General features: G+C 44.6%; 1 protein-coding gene across 1 annotated transcript in view; it reads right to left on the reverse strand.

The window, feature by feature from the left end:
• Window positions 1–22072, reverse strand: part of ME1 (malic enzyme 1) — a gene marked incomplete at its 5' end in the record, with an annotated part of 362344 nt that overhangs the window by 187475 nt on the left and 152797 nt on the right. Inside the window, 1 exon segment of the mRNA XM_030195171.1 lies at window positions 15610–15685. Coding sequence (XP_030051031.1) covers window positions 15610–15685 — 76 coding nt within the window.

Raw genomic sequence — 22072 nt, forward strand, 5'->3', positions numbered from 1 at the left:
GCGGAAAAAAAAAACCGGATCGCACCCACGCAAGGGGAGGAGTAGGGAAACACGCGGAGCGTGTTTCCCTACTCCTCCCCCTGCCGACCCACCCGTGGAAAGGGAAAACACCTCCAAAGCTCCGGAGTCCACAGTCCCGACATCCAGCACCCCCCCCCCCCGCACGCAAAACGTCAAAAACTAGAAGCCCCACCCACATAATGATAGATCCGCCTACCTTCGCCCCGACCCGACCCCCCCCCCCCAAAGCTGCAGGTCAAAATAAGGAGGTCCAACACCCCCCCCCGCAACAACCCCCTACTAAGCCACCCACCTTCGCGTTGCTTTGCCAGCGGGGGACCCAAAACCCCGCCAGCAATCCTGTCTGCTGACTACGGCGTCATCTTCGGCGTTGCTAGCCTGTGCAGGCAACCAGGGCTTCTGTGCATCTGACGTCCTGCACGTGCAGGACGTCAGACGCAAAGAACCCCGCCCTGCACAGGCTAGCAACGCCGAAGATCGCTGGAGGAGTCTGACTCACTCAGCATACACACAAGACTTCTGCTGGCGGGATTTTGGGTCCCCCCGCCAGCAAAACTACGCGATGGCGGGTGCGATGGCCACGGTGGGTGGGATGGCGGCGACCGGGTGCATCGCTGTGGGTGGGATGGCGGCGGGAGGGGGGGCATCGCGCGGAGGACACGCTTCATTACTTCTTCTTCTAAACAGCAGGATCCTCCCTCCCCCCAAAAAACTGAACCATACAACACACACACACACTCATCCTCATCTGGCACCGCTTCCTTACCCCCCCCCCCCCCACACACACACTTACTCGAGACTCTCATTTGGCCACACTTCAACGCCCCCCCCCCCAACACACACACACTCAGTCTCTCTCTCTCTCTCTCTCTCTCTCAACTGGCAGCGCTTCCTGAAATCCCTGCCCCCCACATACACTCGCTCACTCATGTGGCAACCCCCCCCCACCACACACACACACACTCAGTCTCTCATATCGCACCGCTTCCTGAACCCCCCCCCCCCCACACACACACATACTCTCGCTCATCTGGCAGCGCTTCCTGAAGCCCCCCACCACACACACACACTCTCATGTGGAAACACTTGATAAACCGCCCCCCCACACACTCGCTCACTCATCTCGCAGCACTTACAGACACCCCCACACACCCCTCCTCTTCCAAGCTGAAACCCCCAACACACACCCCCCACACACACCCCTCCAACACACACACACACACACACACTCTTTCTCACTCTCATCTGCCAGCGCTTCCTGAACCTCCCTCCCCCCACATACACTCTCTCTCTCTCATCTGCCAGCGCTTCCGGAAACCCCGTACACACACACACAGACACTCACTCTCTCTCATCTGGCAGCGCTTCCTGAACCCCCCCCCCCAACACACACACACACACACACACACACACTCTCATCTGCCAGCGCTTCCTGAAACCCCTGCCCCCCCACACTCACTCATCTGGCTGTGTTTCCTGACCCCCCCCCAAACACACACACTCACTCTCATTTGGCCACACTTCAATGCCCCCCCCAACACACACACACTCAGTCTCTCTCTCTCTCATCTGGCAGCTCTTCCTGAAATCCCTGCCCCCCACATACACACTCACTCACTCATGTGGCAACCCCCCCCACCACACACACACACACTCAGTCTCTCATATCGCACCGCTTCCTGAACCCCCCCCCCCCCCCCCACACACACATACCCTCGCTCATCTGGCAGCGCTTCCTGAAGCCCCCCACCACACACACATACTCTCATGTGGAAACACTTGATAAACCGCCCCCCCACACACTCACTCACTCATCTCGCAGCACTTACAGACACCCCCACACACCCCTCCTCTTCCAAGCTGAAACCCCCAACACACACCCCCCACACACACCCCTCCAACACACACACACACACACACACTCTTTCTCACTCTCAACTGCCAGCGCTTCCTGAACCTCCCTCCCCCCACATACACTCTCTCTCTCTCATCTGCCAGCGCTTCCGGAAACCCCGTACACACACACACACAGACACTCACTCTCTCTCATCTGCCAGCGCTTCCTGAACCCCCCCCCCCACACACACACACACACTCTCACTCACCTCGCAGCGCTTCCTGAAACTCTATACACACACTCACTCTCTCTCTCATCTGCCAGCGCTTCCTGAACCCACTGCCCACCCCCACCCACACACACACTCAGTCATCTGGCATCGCTTCCTGAACCCCCCCCCCACACACACTCTTTCACTCGCATCTGGTAGCGCTTCCTGAACCCCCCGCACCCCTCATCTTTCAACCTGAACCCCCCCAACACATCCCCCCTCCCCCTCCTCCAGCACACCAATTGCTTGGGTGCAGTGGCAGGAATCTCAGACACCACAGACAGAGGGGAGGGGGCCTGACACCAGAGAGACACAGGAAGGGAGGTCACACTGTGTCTCACATACACACTCGCAAACACTCTCATTCTCACACACACACCCAGACTCACTCTCTCTCTCACACACACACACTCACACTTTCACTCTGTCTCTCACACAGTCACTCTCACATACACTCTCCCAAACATACACACTCCGAGGAAAACCTTGCTAGCGCCCGTTTCATTTGTGTCAGAAACGGGCCTTTTTTACTAGTGTCTTAATAGAAGCCCTTAAGTCATCATTCAGAGGAAATTTTCAAACTGCTCATATAGGAACAAAGTTTGCAAATACTTTTACCCACAGACTTTGTACCAATCAAAGCAGAAGTATACTTTCACTTTGAACTTGTCTGCATACATTTCCAATAGCTTTTTTTGTGCCAGTATAACTTTCTACAAAAAGAATGCATATGGGTGTAATTTTCTGAAACTTGTTTCTGTGTGTAAAAGATTTTCATAAAAATGTGTGACCACATATATGTGTAAAAAGGCACAGTAGTCATCTCAGTCCCTTCAGTTCAGGAAGGTGGGACTGAGTACTTAGATTAATCCTGTGGTCTAAGTAATTTTGCTTTCTCCACTGAGAAGCAGGGCTGAGAGCCTGATGAGCTGCATGGATCCCCCATTGTGCATCAGTCACTGTTTGTGACTCCAAGCTGTCAAATGCATTTGACACTGTTGTCAAATGCATCTGACAGCTTCTGATGCAGACCGACACGACCCCCCCCCCCATGCACCCCAAGGAACAAATACCTGGTGGTCCAGGGGATCCCCGAACCCCCCCTGCAAGTAATTCCCGGTGGCAGTGGTGTGCTGGAGCCAGCTCGCACTGGCTCATGTGAGCCAGTTGTTAATTTTTTAAGAATTTTGGGAGGAAGTTGTTAAAGTAGCTAATTTAACAACCAACTCCCAAAATGGGCTTGGGTCCCCCGTCGTTGTCCTCTTCCTCCCCTGTGGCTTGTACTGTGCATCTTCTATTCCTAGTCCCCACTGCCCTCCCCTCCCTCCCTCCATGCAACACCTCTCTGGCTCTGCGCTCGCTCTTTGTTGATCCTCCCGCATCTTCTTTTTGCCATGATTATTTTTTTTTAAGCAATGTCAGCACATTAGGAGGTACAGGCTGCTTCAGCCAATCCTGGGGGCCTTCCTTCAGGGAGCGGGATAGACTGAAAGAAGGCCCCTGAGATTGGCTGAAGCAGCTCTAACCGAAGTGTGCCAGCACTGCTTAAAAAAATTAAACATGGCAGCACAGAAGATACAAGAAGATGCAAGCCCTCCATGGCTGTTGACAGAGCAGAGGGGCTGCTGGAACCTTCCAGGAACCTGAAAGGCTGCTTACTGTAGCTCTGGAGGCAAGTGTGAGAGGTGAGCAGCAGGAGCAGTAGGCTGTGAAGCTGTGGGCTGAGACAAGAGGAGGTGCAAGAAAGAGGGGTTGTATCAACGTGATTACAAAATCGGTTTCTATTCTGGCTACGCGCACTAGAAGGCGTTAAGGGGGCAGGTGAAAAGATTAATTGTGTTCATTCACTTGTCTGGTGGTTCTCCTTGGATGTAAAACTATTTAATAGGTTCTATATGTTTACTCAGCTTTTTCTATAATTTTACCGAGATCTTGTCAGATAGTTAATGCATACAGTTAAGAAGTTTTGCAGTTAGAGGGAATAGACATTGTGATTTGTTTGTACTTTCTTGAAGTCATCTTGTTTAATTTCTTTGTTTTTTTTAATGCATTTGATTTGTTACAGTTTTAGGAACAAACGATATTTTGAAATAGAAAGCAACTGATAAAATACTAATTAACTTGTTGTACTGAACAAGATTAAGGGCCCTTTTACTAAGCCGTGTAAGTGTCTACGCGCACCCAATGTGCGTCAAAATGGAGTTACCGCCCAGCTACCATGTGGATCTTGTGGTAATTTCATTTTTGGCGTGTGTCCAAAACTTAATTTTTATTGTCGGACACGCATATCGGATATGCATCAAGTGGCATTTGGCACGCGTAGGTCATTACCGCTTGATTACCGCATGAGACTTTACCAATAGGTTAATGGCTGGCAGTAAGGTCTCAGACCCAAAACGGATGCATGGCAATTTTCATTTTGCTGAACGTCCATTTTCGGCAAAAAGTTTAAAAAGGCATTTTTTTGAAGGTATGAGGAAAAATGATTCTGCACGCACCCAAAACATGTGTCTACACGGCCATTTTTCAGCACAGCTTAGTAAAAGGACCCCTAAATGAGCTTTTACTGCAATTATAGTTTTGGAGAACTGCATATGTTTGCTAAGAATTTAAGCTAGGCTGACTGCTCAAGCATATCTCTTAACTATTTTGTATGAAATTTTACTATTACTAGAGCCACCTAGTTATGCAACTTAATTTGTTTAGGAATGTGTGGAAACAGTGGTGTGCTGGAGCTGGCTCGTGAAAGCTGATTACATTTTTAAGAATACTGGGAGACGGTTGTTAAAGTAGGGCCCCCCACTCCATCCCGCCTGCGACTACTATAACAACTGGCTCCCAAAATTTGGGCACAAGCTCTATCCTTAACTCCCTTTTACTTTTGCTGGCAGGGATGCTGAAATAGACTGCCACCGCTGCTGGGACTTTTGAGAATGCACAAGAAGTCCCAGCATTCTGCTCAGAGCCAGAAACAAGCAGTAGGGAACAGAGGCAGTCTATTTATTTGGCTGGCAGAGCTTGGCACCCTGCCAGCAAAAATATGCCTAGTGTGCCTGCACAGTGAGGGGGGGGGGGGAGAGAGGACTGCGTGCCCCCTCCAGAAAGCCCTCCCCTCCACAAACTGCAGGGCTGCCTATGCCCAGAGAGCCTGTTGTTAAAAATTTACCAGCACACCCCTGCCCAGTGCTCTAGTGGACCCCCAATTCCCTCCCCCCCCCCCGGAAGCAAGAATGGCCCGGGGGGGGGGGGGGGGTCACAAGGGGAGTTACCAGGAAAGAAGAGGTAGAGAGCACAAGCATGCAGCCTTTGCAGCTGCCTGCTTCTGTTTCCCTCCTCTCTGGCAGCTCCAGAGCAGCCACAACATTTGCTCATTAGAGATAGGCACTCTGGAGCTGTGCATCACCTGGAATGCTCATTAGAATAGTAATGAGCTCACTGTAATACATCTGCATGGGGTTCTCGGTGTCTGATAACGGCACACTTAGAGCCAAGGAAAATCCCTTTGTGAATTACTCCCTAAATTAATGTTTGCTTTAGACTGGCTACAAGTCTAAAGCAAGTGTTCCCAGCATGGTAAGCTTGGTGCATCGGGCCCTGAATCAGGCACACAAGTGGGTGACTCCCAATCTCAGGATCGCTTCAGCTTGCAAATAAATGAGCAGCAATCCAGTCAGATGATGTGAGACCAAAAGAGATTACAAAAATAGACTTTGCTCAGTGCTGCCTGAACTAGTCAGGAAGTGAGCTTATATAGTAGTCTTGGAGATGTACTGGGAAGGCAGCAGAGATTCAGAAAACAGGTGAAGTACCTGGAGCCAATTAACAATGTGTTGGTGAATGGAACAAAAGCCTGGGCTATTTGCAAAAAGGGACGAAAGGGAGAATAAAGCTGCAAAATTGATCAGGAGAAAAACAGAAAGATGGAATGAACTTGAATTAGTTCTAAGACCTCTAAAGGAAAATACAAGCTTGCTAGAAAGAATGTTGATATTTTGCTAATGAATTAAGGAATTTCAGATGACAAGAAGGGACTCTGATCACTGTGTAAGATCCTAGGCAGAAACCTGAAATACCTGATAAAGTAATCTGTGCTGGGGAATTGACACCCAGGATAGTTAAATGCAATGCTGTTGGAAATAAGACACTGATGTAAAGTTGTGCCAGAGGGCTATATCTGAGCTAGGAATGCTACTGACCAGGGGCACAGGAGAAAATAGCCTCAGAATAGGATCAACATTGAGGCAAGGGTCTGTGTATATAGAGGGAGACAAGTCAAGAGCTGCAGGCAGCACAGGGGAAGTTGTGATTAGGGATTACTTGTTTGTAAACTATACTTTGAGTTGTAGCTGTGAGTGAGTTGTAAAGATAAAATGGCATATGCTGTGGTCTTCATGGATAGTCAGAACAGCTGTGATTAGGGAATTTTACTGTCTGTTTAGGAAAGACATTCTGAATTAGATTAAGCAAAGAGGATGTACACTAGTCATGCAATTTGATAATTAGAAGTCCACAGTAAAGCAGCCACATAAAGTTGTAAATAAAGCATGTAAATAGCATACTGGCATCCTACCCCTTCTATGTGAAAAAGAAGAGATTCTGAAGTCCCATCCCAGGGGAACAGCCTGTGACAGTAGTTAAGATAATTTGGTGAGGATGGATTTGGAAACGTTCCTACCCTGGACAAAACCCATCTGTGGCTCCATTATTATGTGTGGGATGACTTGGGCTAATCTGTTTGCTAAACTTTCTGCCAGAAATTTTGCCTCATAGTTCACTAAAATTTTTGCCAGAAAGTTTGCCTCATAGTTTAATAGTAAAATGGGCCGAAAGGAACATGGAAGTGTCGGATCCTTCCCAGGTTTATATAGTGCAACTATCTGTGCCAAAGTTACACAGGAAACTCCCAAGCGTTAACAATAGTATTAAACACAACAGTTAGGGAGGTGGTTACATTATCCAGTACAATTTTATAAAATTCTACCATGAATTCATCTGGGCCAGGGGCTTTAAAGAAGGAGCTATGTCGTATTACCTACCCAACCTTCTCAGTTCTAATAAGTGCATTAAGCAAGGTTGTAATTGCCTCCCTGATCATTGGTAAATCCAGACATGAGAGATATATCCCCCCTCTAGACCTTCCATTCTGCTCATAATACTCTTTAAAGATGTTACAAATATCTTGATCTTTAGTAGCTGCTATACCCTGTGGGCTCATTAATTTCACAATTTTGTAATATATAATATATATTTTTATTATTTAGAAACAACCTGCACACTTACAATATAAAACCAAGTACAGCCATCATGTCCAGCCACAAGGTGAAATCAACATGTTTTTAATGAGCACTGGATAGTTTCCATAAACCTTTTTCTTTTATTCCCCCCTCCCTTCAAACCTTAATCCCCCCCCCCCATTTCCCAAGCAATTCAGATAATTCTCACTCATTGATCACGGAATACTACTACATATCCTCAAGTACTTCGGAATTGGAGGCAACGTTCTCAACTGGTTCAAGGGGTTCCTAACCACACGATCATACCAAGTGACATCTAATTCAACTACATCAGCTACATGGATACCTGAATGCGGAGTTCCACAGGGATCCCCCCTCTCACCGACCTTATTCAACTTAATGATGATACCCCTGGCGAAACTACTATCAAACCAAAACCTTAACCCATACATATACGCAGACGACGTAACGATCTACATCCCATTTAGACAAGATCTAAAGGAAATTTCCAAGGACATCAACCAAAGTCTACATATCATGCACATATGGGCGGACACATTTCAGCTGAAACTCAATGCAGAAAAAACCCAATGCCTAATACTCACCTCACAATATAACACGAACAAATTCGCCACCATTAACACACCAAAATTGAATCTTCCAATTTCGGACACCCTAAAAATTCTTGGAGTTACCATTGATCGACACCTAACACTTGAGAGTCACGTGAAAAACACAACCAAGAAGATGTTCCACTCCATGTGGAAATTAAAAAGAGTAAGACCGTTCTTCCCAAGGACCCCTTCCGCAACCTGGTACAATCAATGGTACTCAGTCATCTAGACTACTGCAATGCACTGTACACTGGCTGCAAAGAGCAAATAATCAAGAAACTTCAGACAGCTCAGAATACTGCAGCTAGACTCATATTCGGCAAAACAAAATATGAAAGTGCTAAACCCCTACGAGAAAAGCTACACTGGCTCCCACTCAAAGAACGCATCATGTTCAAAATATGTACCCTAGTTCACAAAATCATTCACGTCATGTCAGACCTGATAGACTTAGAACCCAGGAATGCTAAAAAAATCATCCCGCACATTCCTTAACCTTCACTTCCCCAACTGTAAAGGTCTAAAATATAAATTAACGCATACATCAACCTTTTCCTACCTGAGCACACAATTCTGGAACGCGTTGCCACGCAACTTAAAAACACTCTATGAACTAACTAACTTCCGCAAACTACTAAAGACCCATCTCTTTAACAAGGCATACAACAAAGATCAACAAATATGAACTCTTATACAAATATCCAGAACTGCCTTACATTATTTGCTCTTACATTATTTGCTTGTTAACTACTAGTATGTTTCATCATTATTATGTTACCCAAGATCCTTCTGTAATGCTAAATGTATACTTTCTTATATGTCTCCACTACTCATGATGTATTGTAAGCCACATTGAGCTTGCAAAGAGGTGGGAAAATGTGGGATACAAATGCAATAAATAAATAAATAAATAAAATAAATAATCAGCTATTGAAAAACATGAGCACAGCAGAAAATGTAGTCATTAGCTTCTCCACCCGAGTGGTAATCCAACATCCGACATTCATCCAGGATAAGCTCTGACTATGAAAGCTGAAGCAACATGTCTGTTCCTCGACAAAAGGACCCTTCTGTTTCACTACTGCCTCAAGAGGAGTTAGCAAAAAAATTTTCCACTTTGAAACTGGAAGTGGAATTAGAAAAGGTACAGAGAAGGGCGACGAAAATGATAAAGGGGATGGAATGACTTCCCTATGAGGAAAGGGTAAAGAGGCTAGGGCTCTTCAGCTTGGAGAAGAGACAGCTGAGGGGAGATATAATAGAGGTTTATACAATACTGAGTGGAATGGAACAGATAGATGCGAATCGCTTATTTACTCTTTCCAAAAATACTAGGACTAGGGGGCATGCAAAGAAGCTACAAAGTAGTAAATTTAAAAAGAAATGGAGAAAATATTTCTTCACTAAACAAGTAACTAAACTCTGGAATTCGTTGCCAGAGAATGTGGTAAAAGCAGTTAGCTTAGCATGGCTTAAAAAAGGTTTGAGTAATTTCCTAAAAGAAAAATCCATAAGCCATTATTAAGATGGAATTGGGAAAATCCACTGCATATTCTAGGATAAGCAGCATAAAATCTGTTTTGCTGTTCTGGGATCTTGCCAGGTATTTGAGACCTGGAATGGCCACTGTTGGAAAAGGATGGCCACTGTTGGAAACAGGGCTTGATGGACCTTCAGTAAGCATGGCAATGCTTATGTTTTTATCTTAACTGCAAAATACCATAGGCCGACAGTACAAAATTACCACTCCTACTTTTTTCTCAACCGCCAGACTACTTCCACAGTCACCTACTCACCATCTCTTCAATTTAGCTTGTTCCCCAAAGTCCAGATGCTTTTCTCTATTGTCTTACCATGCGGCTTTTACTAGGTTTCAGCCATGTAGCGCAGGAACTTCTAAGTCTAGTCTTGCAGCCTCAAATCTTACTAAACTGAAGATGGCCAGACCTACGCAGGACTTCCTTTACTGCATACCTCAAACCTAGTAATGGCCATGCAGTGAAGAGAAGCACTTGTATTTTTTTTTCTCTTTTTAGCAATGGCAGCTGGAGTGGAGGGGAAAACAGGCAGGTCCTGTTCTAATGATTTCATCTGGCTGTAATGGCAGCAGCCAGGTAAGAATTTTCAGAGATTTTCTATTATAACCAGAAACCTCAAATTACCCATTGGGTATGCTTCATCGCAGTTTTCCAGGTAAAATTGAAATTCAGAAAGTCTAGGGCCCGTTTCATTGTTGATGAAACGGGCTGGGTTCCACTAGTTTCTTAATATTACAATGTGTTCTGGACTCATAATACACTGTGTTATGGTATAAGCCAATCATCAGAATTAAATGTGTAGCATGATGTTGTGTTGGATCAGATACATATATATACACCAATATATTTGTGCAGCTTTTAAAAATATATATTTGACACTGCAGCAGAACTGGCTTTCATTCCAAAGCCCTCTTCCCTCTCCCTTTGGGAAATATTTAAAAGACATTTAAAAGACAAAGGTACTACTGACCTCACCTCCCCCTTTAACAAAAGACTCCTCAAGTAAGAGACTGCCTCAAGGCTAAATTGACTCTCCTCCTCTGATCAAAAAAGCCTGGCTGATCAACACAGCAAATATCAAAGGTATCCAGTAGAGGCAAGAAGACAAGCAGGAGGAAAAGGTATGAAATACAGCTACTAAAAACAAAGGACACCTGCTGGCTGCCCCAGACAAATCTTATCACAGAAATTCAAGCAGGGAAAACCCTGCACTACAATAAACCATTTGTCAGCAAAATCCAGACAGCAAGTCTTGTGATGTCATAAGACATAAGACCAAGATACCACAATGCTTTGCAAATGCACAAGGGTCGTGTGCAAACCAGGAAACCAGGACAGAGATACACATGGCATGTCTTCCTACAGCTTGCAAGAGTATAAAAGATAGAAGCTGTTCCAGACAAGCAGATGCTTCCCTTCAACTGCAACACAGATTCTCTCTCTCCAGCTGCAAGCAACTCAAATCCACTCACTGCAGAAGCCCTGCTCCTGTCCTGACCATGTGCTCATCAGTCAGCTGGACCACAGCATGCTTGTAACAAGGACTGTGAGTTAACCTACCTGCTACTTTGTTCTATTTTATGCACAAATTCTCTGTTCTAAGATCCTTTTAAAAACCTACCTCTCGTGTGCAATTGTATATTAAATCAACCTTTTTGAAGCTAAAAGTATGGTCTCTTTGTGTTCTGAGTATATGGTATGTTTTATATATACTTAAATTATTTAATTTATTGCAATTATCACCTTTGGTGATTGGTGGAGAAATTAATATCCTAAAACTTATAAATACAGCGCCTGCTCTTAAATTATAAACAGTAGCGAGTGCTCTAGAGCTCTTTCCCCCAAGTAAATCATTTCTTGTAACAACTGCAATATTTACTAGCGAGTTAAACCACTCCAACATCCACAGAAGAAGACTCAAATTCTTTAATTCTGAGCTGTTATGGCCTTTAAGGGTGGAATGTCCTGAGACCAGGATGCCAGGTAGAGATATGGAGCAGGTAGCCCTGCTGTAGCTTTTTCTTCTCCCTGTATAACCACTTAAATCTACAGTCCATACTCGTTATTCCTGCATTTGGCATTCACGATTTTGCTTATCCACAGAGGTGCAAATGGCAGCAGCCATTTGAGGTACTGTGTCCACATATTCACAGACAAGAGCCTTTTGGTTTCGCATTTTTGGCGTTTGCTTTTCTTTTGGAAATTACCACCAAGCATCCAAGAGCAGACAAGAAGGATACAGATGGCTTTTGATCTTTGTTTCTAAAAATTACAGGTACTTGCAAAATAGAATAAATCTGATGACCAGAGTAAGACAAGAACTGTTTCCACCTGAATGATACAGAGGCACAATGAGAAAAAGGGACCTGTCCTAGGGATCACAGAGAGTCTATGGCAGTGCCAGGACTATTCACCGAATAATACAGTACAGTTTCCTTCTAGAAACATCCACCAGGTGTCCTAGAGCAGCCAAGAGGGATATATACCGACCCAACTTAAAAGCCTGAACTCTGCAACACAACAAAACCGAAGCTCATAATGGACATAAAATAACTCTTCCTCTCCATGATTCCCTAATTTGTCTGTTACACATGAAACTTATTCTACCACAATAACACTTTGTATTTGTTCATACCAGAATTGGCGAACGCCTTTACGGTACTATGTAAGCCACATTGAGCCTGCAAATAGGTGGGAAAATGTGGGATACAAATGTAACAAATAAAAAAAATAAACAAAAATAAATAAGATCAAAATGCAAGCACCCTATTACGTATGCTGCATGGTGTTCTAGTTTTAGATCTCTTAGGGGTTCATTTACTAAGCTGAGGTAAGTACCGATGTACATTTACCCCAGGACATGCTGAGGTGTTCCGTGGTAATTTTGCACTCTGTTCACACAAACTATGCACTAAAACATTTTTTCTTTTTTCATGGAGGGAGTGTCTGGGGGGATGGAAAGTGGGTGTTTCTACATTAACCTGTTAGGACTAGATTCTATATATGCCGCCTAAAAATCCGAACTGAAAGAAGAAAACCAAATGGTAACACAAACAATCCAAACGGAGTGGAAGAAACTAAAGCATCAAGATTATACTATCTTTTTAAAACACATTGTTTATATTGTATATTCAGCACACACAGGCCCCAGCCAAGTGAACTCAATACAGGCCATGTTTCGGCTAACCAGCCTTCACCAGGAGTCTACACTGCTGAGTCACCGACCAGGAAAAGGATCTAGGAGTCATCGTTGATGATACTTTAAAACCCTCTGCTCAGTGTGCTACGGCAGCAAAGAAAGCAAATAGAATGTTAGGTATTATTAGGAAAGGAATGGAAAACAAAATGAGGATGTTATAATGTCTTTGTATGATTTTACAATACTTTTGTATCACTCCATGATGCGACCGCACCTTGAATATTGTGTGCAATTCTGGACACTGCATCTCAAAAAAGATATAGTGGAATTAGAAAAGGTGCAGAAAAGGGTGACGAAAATGATAAAGGGGATGGGATGACTCCCTATGAGGAAAGGCTGAAATGGCTTGGGCTTGTCAGCTTGCAGAAAAAATGGCTGAGGTGAGATATGATAGAAGTAATGAGTGGAGTGGAATGGATACACGTGAATCGCTTGTTTACTCTTTCCAAAAATATTAGGACTAGGGGGCACACAATGAAGCTACAAGTAGTAAATTTAAAACGAATCAGAGAAAATATTTCTTCACTCAACATGTAATTAAATTCTGGAATTCGATGCCAGAGAATGTGGTAAAAGCAGTTAGCTTAGTGGGGTTTAAAAAAGGTTTGTACTGTTTGGGATCTTGCCAGGTACTTGTGACCTGGATTGGCCACTGTTGGAAACAAGATACTGGGCTTGACGGACCTTCGGTCTGTCCCAGTATGGCAACACTTATGTAGGGCAAGTGTTGTGCAACAAATTGAACCTTGTGGTCAGCGTACGGTGAGCAGTTGTGAAACAATTCAATAAACCCTCTGTATAGAAACCGCCAGCATTCCAGCCAACATTATAGACTGGTGTGTGCTGAATATATAATAAAAACGTGTTTACAAGACAGTGAGGGGCATAATCGAACGAAAACGTCTATCTCCATGGGCGTTTATCTCCGAGAACGGGTCCATGAAGGGGCGGACCGAACCGTATTTTCGCAAAAAATAGACGTCCATGTTTTATTCGACAATTTGTGAGCTGGGCGTTTTTGTTTTTCAGCGATAATGGAAGATGAAAGCGCCCAGCTCAAAAACGAATAAATCCAAGGCATTTGTTTGTGGGAGGGGCCAGGATTCGTAGTGCACTGGTCCCCCTCACATGCCAGGACACCAACCGGGCACCCTAGGGGGCACTTTTACAAAAACAAAAAAAAAGGTTAAAGAGCTCCCAGGTGCATAGCACCCTTCTCTTGTGTGTTGGGCCCCCCAAATCCCCCTCAAAACCCACTGCCCACAAGTCTACACCATTACTATAGCCCTAAGGGGTGAAGGGGGGCACCTACATGTGGGTACAGTGGGTTTGGGGGGGTTGGACGACAAAGCATTAAGCAGCACAATTGTAACAGGTAGGGGGGGAGATGGGCCTGGGTCCACCTGCCTGAAGTCCACTGCACCCCCTAACAACTGCTCCAGGGACCTGCATACTGCTGCCAGGGAGGTGGGTATGACATTTGATGGTGAAAATAAAAAGTTGTGAAACATCATTTTTTTGTGGTGGGAGGGGGTTAGTGACCACTGGGGGAGTCAGGGGAGGTCATCCCCGATTCCCTCTGGGGGTAATCTGGTCATTTAGGGCACTTTTTGGGGCCTTATTCGTGAAAAAACAGGGTCCAGGAAAAGTGCCCTAAATTCTAGCTACAAACGCATACTTTTTTTCCATTATCGGCGAAAGGCGCCCATCTCTGTTCGGGTGATAACCATGCCCCAGTCCCGCCTTCACCACGCCTCCGACACGCCCCCGTCAACTTTGTACGCTTCCGCGATGGAGTGCAGTTGAAAGCATCCAAGTTCGGCTTTCGATTATACCGTGTTATTTGTTTTTGTGAGATAAACGTCCATCTCCCGATTTAGGTCGGAACTTGGGCGTTTTTCTCGTTCGATTATAAGCAGGAGTGTCATCTTGATGCTTTCACTACCGTGCCTGCTGTGACTGAAAAATCTGTGCAGAAAAAAAAACTGCGCCTAGGCATATTCTCTTAAGTACGCCTAAATTTTACAGAATAGGCGTAAAGTTCCATGCGGTTTACAGAATACACAGAGCAGCTCGCCACGCAACCAAATTTGGTCATGCCCATTAAAGGCCACGTTTTACTTTGTGTAAATCCTGCTGCCTAATTTAGGAGCAGAGCGGGTGTATTCTATAATAATGAACATAGAAACGCCCAGGCCCCGCCCCTTTTTCAACTATGAGACTTAGAATTTAGGTGCATCATGTTATAGAATATATATAGCAAGTTATGCGCGTGAATCTCAATGCCAATTAATGCTGATAATTGCTTAACATTCAATTAACAGCACTGATTAGCTAATCAATTAAGTTATGCGCATTGCTATAGAATACGCTTCAGTTTCCGTGTGGATTTCAAGGCACTATATATAGAATCTGGGGGTTAGTGTGTGAGCTCTTACTGCCTACAACTTAGGTAGCGTAAGGGCTCACATGCTAATCTTTTGTAATGGCCAAGCGCTAATAACAACATGTTGGAAATTGGCCATTTTCTAGCTGTAGAAACAAGTGGCCTTAACCTGTGCAAAAGACCCCCACGCTAAGGCCACTTTTTCCCAGCACCATTGTAAACGGACCCCTAATCAACCTCAATTGCTAACCTATGAAGATTGAATTACAATAATCCAGTGTTGGAAAAATGAAAGATTGCAAACCAATCAAAAATCTGCAGCAAGTAACAAAGGATGAAGCTGGCTCAAATTTTAATTCTAAAAAACTCAAGAGACCTTTTTAATACGTGTCACCATGGACAATTTGAACCCAAAGCCACTACCAAGCTTTTCTTTTCCATATGAAAAATTAGCTGATCACACCTAAACAGAAAAAGAATGTTGCCTTACTAACATAGGATAAACTTACCTTGACAACACTTCCAGGCCAAGACTTAATCAATGTAGGAATATGGTCTCGATCATGGATTGTAATAAAAAGACCCCTGAAATGAAAAGGAATATAATATTTAGCAACATACTAGATAACGTATTTTGACAGCTTTCTAATGGGTCCTTTTACAAAGCTATAATAAAAATTGACCTTAACATGCCCTTAGGCCATTTTTACCGTGGCCATAATAAACCTACATTTTGTATTTATTTTATTAGTGGTGTACGCTAATGTTGCCATTAGTGCACAGCCATTTTTTTTAATTACTGCAGGAGCACCTACTTTGCAGTTGCTAAGGGTTCCTGGGTTATTCATGCACTAACCAATTAGTGTGCGGTGATGAAGATGCCCTCTCTTTGTCCTTGATATGCCCATTAAAAAAAACTACAAAAAAAAATATTTAGTGCATGGTTGGCGCATGCACATGCAGAAATTAACATGTGATGCGCATCCCATATTAGTCCATTTTTGCTTGTTAAGGCACGCATTAGTGCCTAACACAGCTTAGTAAAAGGTTGCCTAAATATTTTTGCCTTAACACTCAGTTTTTTTTAAATAACTAAACTGTTATGGGGTGGGCATTGTATATTGAAATCAACAGTAGCATATTTTATCCCATTAACGTGTGCTATCAATCATGAAATTTAGCATTTGTGAATTTGATTGCACTTACTATGCAAAATAGTAATGAACTACATAAGTTTAATAGGAAACTAACACAGCATTTTAAAATAAATTAATCATGTTTCACATTTATTTGATATACCAGAAATCTACAACAGAGCCTAAGAGGCCCTTTTTCAAAGCAGTGGCAAAAAGTGGCTAAGGTCATTTTTACTGCTGCAGTAAGCTGGCCAATTTTTCTATTTTTTCTATTAATGGCCATGTACTAATTTTGCTGTTGCGAGAGACCATCAAAAAAGATTAGTGAATGAGCTCTTACCACCACCTATTTTCTAGGTGGTAAGGGCTTACGTGCTAATCAGCATGTGGCAGTCTGGCTGCGCCGATTAGCACAGACATGCCTAGTGTCTGCCTCCCAAACACGCCTTCTCAGTGAAAAAATATATTTTCATTTATTATATTTTCATAAGATTTCTCTTGAACAAGAAATACAGAAAGTAAAGCACATAAAAACATAAAAATCTAGAATATAAGTCATCTTTCTTAGGCCACTAATAAGAAAAGGGGGAGGGGGGTAGATAAAAAAAGAAAATAAATATAAAGCAAGGCGTAACAGAATAACCTCAAGTAATATTTAAACACAAGCATAATTATATACTGTTCAGGAACAAAAAAAACATACTTTGACCATATCAAATCCTACACGTGCATAGAAACACTAACAAATAATAAGAAAAGAGGGGGAGGAGAAAACAAGAAAATAAATATAAAGCAAGGCTCATCAGAATAACTTCACATAATATTTAAACACAAGCATAATTATATACTGTTCAGGAACAAAAAAAACATATCAAATTCTACATTTGCATAGAAACACAAACAAAAAAGAAGCTCCCAAACCTTTCACCTCTTATCTCATTGCTAAAAAAAAAGCCTTCCTTCTTTCTTGGGTAACCTTTGCATCGTTCACATAAAGCCATATCTTCTGCCAATAGAAAAGATCTTGAGAGAGCCAAAAGTAATTGCTTTATTATGGAGTTCACATCTTGCTCAAACATCACAGACAACAATAATGTAGATCTTTCTGAAGATAAGTCTAAACATGGATCAGGATCTCAGTCTAACATCTCACCCTGAACGTTTAAGAGAACAGGCACATAATAAATTCAATTCACAAGAGGCAAACCATCTGAAGAAAACTTTTAAATATCAAAAAGAGTTTTTTTGAAGATATCCAGGGGAGAGGAGACCAGAGACTTAGGAAAAGTGAAGATACTTACCTGAGCAGGTATTCTCCAAGGACAGCAAACTACTTATTCTCACAGATGGGTAGACGTTCCCGCGTCGTCCGGCCTGGCAAAACTGCCACAGTAAAATCTAGAGCTTTGAGGAGTGCGAGCCATGCTCCAGCGCACATGCATGAGTGCCTTCCTGACCACAGCGCAAATGCAATGGCTTCAGTTTGATGCAAAAGCAAAAACCAAATAAAAATATGAAATAGAGAACTCTAAGAAGAAGTGGGCAGAATTGTGAGAATAAGAAGCCTGCTATCCTCAGAGAACACCTGCTACAGGTAAGTATCTTCGCTTTCTCCGAGGACAAACAGGCTTGCATATTCTCACACAAGGGGAATTCTTATCATCCAGGCTCAACCAAAACAACAAACATTGGTCAATTTGGCCTCGCAACAGCGAGGACATTATACAGATTAACCTGAAGCTATATACAATCTGAATGAGGATGCAGCCTGGAACAGAATAAAAAGGGCCTAGGAGGGTGGAGTTGGATTGTAGACCACAAACAGATGCTACAACACTGATCGCCCAAACCAACTGTCGTGTTGGGTATCCTGCTAAAGGCAATAGTGAGATGTGAATGTGTGGACTGAAGACCACATTGCAGCTACAGACGCAGCCATGGCTCATTATAAGCCGTGACATGACCCTCCAAGGCCAGCCCAGCCTGGGCATAAGTGAAGGAAATGCAATCTGCCAGCCAAATTGAGACGGGCAAGAGGTTGGGGAAAGAATGCTGGCAAGACAATTGACTGGTTCAGATGGAACTCCAACACTACCTTCGGAAGGGAACTTAGGATGTATGCAGAAGACTACTCTGTTGTGATGAAACTTAATGTAAGGTGCATCCACTACCAAGGCTTGAAGCTCACTGACCCTACGAGCTGAAATAACAACCACCAAGAAAACGACCTTCTAGGTCAAGCACTTCAGATGGCAGGAATTCAGTGGCTTAAAAGGAGCTTTCATCAGCTGGGTGAGAACGACGTTGAGATCCCATGACACAGGTGGAGGTTTGACAGGGGGCTTTGACAAAAGCAAACCTCTCATGAAGTGAACTAGAGGCTGTCCAGAGATACGCTTACCTTCTTCATGTTGATAAGCACTAATTGCACTAAGGTGAACTCTTACGGAGTTGGTCTTTAGACCAGACTCTGATAAGTGTAGAAGGTACTCAAGCAGGGTTTGTGTAGGACAAGAAAGGGGATCTCTGGCCTTGCTGTCACACCAGATTTATTTTATTTATTTTTGTTACATTTGTACCCCGCACTTTCCCACTCATGGCAGGCTCAATGCGGCTTACATGGGGCAATGGAGGGTTAAGTGACTTGCCCAGAGTCACAAGGAGCTGCCTGTGCCTGAAGTGGGAATCAAACTCAGTTCCTCAGTTCCCCAGGACCAAAGTCCACCACCCTACCCACTAGATGGCAAAACTACTCCATTTAAAAGAATAACACCTCTTAGTGGAATCTTTCCTGGAAGCCAGCAAGACTCGGGAGACACCCTCTGAAAGACCCAGGCAAGCAAATTCTAGGCTGTGAGAGCCAGAGACTTGGGAAATAGGACTTGATAAACTGCCTTTCTGAGGTTTTTTTTTGCAACTACATTCAAAGCGGTTTACATACCTGTATATTCAGGTACTAATTTTGTACCAGGGGCAATGGAGGGTTGAGTGGCTTGCCCAGAGTCAGAAGGAGCTGCAGTGGGAATTGAACTCAGTTCCCCAGGATCAAAGTCCACTGCACTAACCACTAGGCTACTCCTCCACTCCCAACTAGAGGTTGGGATATAGAAGCGACCCCTCGTTCTGTGTGATGAGGGTCAGAAAACTCTCCAATCTCCACAGTTCTTTGGCGGACAATTCCAGAAGAAGAGGGAACCATATATGCCAGTATGGCATGATCAGAATCATGGTTCCCCCGCGGGAGATGGTGGACATGAAAACGGTAACGGAATTCAAACATGCGTGGGATAGGCATAAAGGAATCCTGTGCAGAAGAAATGGATCCACAGAAGCTTAGCTGAAATTGGGTGGCGGGGGAAGAGGGGTTGGTGGTTGAGAGGCTAGGATAGGGGAGGGCAGACTTATACGGGGTCTGTGCCAGAGCCGGTGATGGGAGGCGGGACTGGTGATTGGGAGGAGGGAAATACTGCTGGACAGACTTATACGGTCTGTGCCCTGAAAAAGACAGGTACAAATCAAGGTAAGGTATACACATATGAGTTTATCGTGGGCAGACTAGATGGACCGTGCAGGTCTTTTTCTGCCGTCATCTACTATGTTACTGAAGTTTCAACAAAGTCTTTCCCATTAGAGGTATTGGAGGATATACATACAGAAGACCTGTCCCCTAATGTAGAAGGAAGGCATCTGACGCTAGTCTGTCATGGGCCTGAAGCCTGGAACAGAACTGAGGGACCATGTGGTTGGTCTCAGTGGCAAAAAGATCTACCAAGGGGGTGCCCCACGATCAGAAGATCTTGCGGGCTATGCCATTATTTAGATACCACTCGTGTGGTTGCATTATCCTGCTCAGCCTTTTGGCCAGGTAGTTGTTTACACCCACCAGATAACTGGCTTGGAGAAACATGGCTTCCTGACTCAGAGGGCAAGATCTGGTGCCCCCTGCTTGTTGGTGTAATACAGTGCAACCTGATTGTCTGTTTGAATGAGAATAATTTGATGGGACATTCGATCTCTGAAAGCCTTTAGAACGTTCCAGATCGATCGGAACTCCAAGAGATTGATATGAAGATTCGTTTCCTGGAGGGACCAAGCTCTCTGAGTGTGAAGCCCATCTACATGAGTTCCACAACTCAAGGGAAATGCATCTGTCGGCATCAATTTTTGCGGCTGAGGGATTTGAAATGGAAGTCTCAAGGTCAAACTGGACCGAACTGTCCACCATTGAAGAGAGCACACAAGCTCCAGGGACATTTGGATGACATCTTCTAGACTTTCTGTGGCTTGATACCACTGAGAAGCAGGGGTCCATTGAGCAGATCTCATGTGTATACGTGCCATGGGTGTAACATACAGTGTGGAAGCCATGTGACCCAACAATATCAACATGTGCCAAGCTGTGACCTGCTTTGATGCCTGAACCTTGGATGCTAGGGAAACAAGATAATCCACATGCATCTCTGGGAGGTAGGCTCAAACAGTCCTCATGTAGAGCAGGCCTCCTATGAACTCAGAAGCATAACTGTTGAACCGGATGGAGATGGGACTTGAGGTAGTTCATAACGAATCCTAGCAGTTCTAGCACCCAAATAATGATCCACATGGACTCCCGAGCACCGTCCTCGGAGAAGCTCTTTACCAGCCAATCGTCGAGATAAGGGAACACATGAACTCCCAGTCTGTGTAGTGGCACTGTGACTACCGCTAGACACTTGGTAAAGACTCTGGGAGCTGACGCGATGCCAAAGGCAACAAGTGGCACTGAAAGTGATATGTTCCCAGATGAAACCGGAGATATTTCCGGTGGGATGGAAGTATCGGGATGTGTGTATATGCATCCTTCAAGTCCATAGAGCATAGTCAACCGTTTTCCTCAATCATGGGAAGAAGGGTGCCCAGGAAAACCAACCTGAACTTTTCTCGGACTAGGAATTTGTTCAGGGCCCTTAGGTCTAGGATGGGATGCATTCCCTCTGTTTGCTTCTGCACAAGGAAATACCTGAAATAAAATCCCTGCCCTTCTTCCCCTGGTGGAACGGGTTTGACCGCACGGGCCTTTAGAAGGGCGGAGAGTTCCTCTGCAAGTACCTGCTTTTGTTGAGAACTGAAAGAATGGGCTCTCGGTGGACAATTTAGAGGTTTGGAAAGCAAACTGAGGGTGTATCCAAGCCGGACTATTTGACGAACTCACCGGTTGGAGGTTACGAGAAGCCACATTTTGTAAAAAACAAAAACCCCCATTAACCTCCCCCCAACCAGCAAGTCCTCCAGGACGGACAATAACTGCGGCTATGCTCTGTTGGAGCCAGTCATAAGCTTGTCCCTTGCTTTTGCTGGGGAGCAGCAGGGGCCTTGGGTGCACTCTGTTGATGAGAATGAGCTCGCTGGGGCTGAGCCTATGCAGGCTGGCGAGCCGCAAGAATGTACCTACGCCTACACTAGGAATAGTAAGCACTCCGCGGCTTACCAAAATACCTCCTGGATGAGGAGGCATTTGCAGAAGATGCCTGGCGGGAGACAGAAGATATAGTATCTGTATGCTTCTTGATTTGGTCAGCGATCTCCTTGATCTTTCCAAAAAGTTATCCCCCTGGCAAGGGCATCTGCCAACCTCTGCTAAACAGAATATTATTCCAGGTCAGAAACACACAGCCATGAGAGCCTGTGCATCGCTATACCTTAGGCAGAGATCCTGGATTCCACATCAAAGGTGTCATAAGTGCCCCTGGCCAAGAACGTTCGACACGCCTTCTGCTGTTTGACCAACTGGCAAAATGGCTTGGCCTCCTCTGGAGGGAGTGCATCGACCAAGTTTGACAGCTGCCGCACCGAGTTC

Source organism: Microcaecilia unicolor, chromosome 3 (assembly GCF_901765095.1).
Source record: "Microcaecilia unicolor chromosome 3, aMicUni1.1, whole genome shotgun sequence".
Classification (NCBI taxonomy): domain Eukaryota; kingdom Metazoa; phylum Chordata; class Amphibia; order Gymnophiona; family Siphonopidae; genus Microcaecilia; species Microcaecilia unicolor.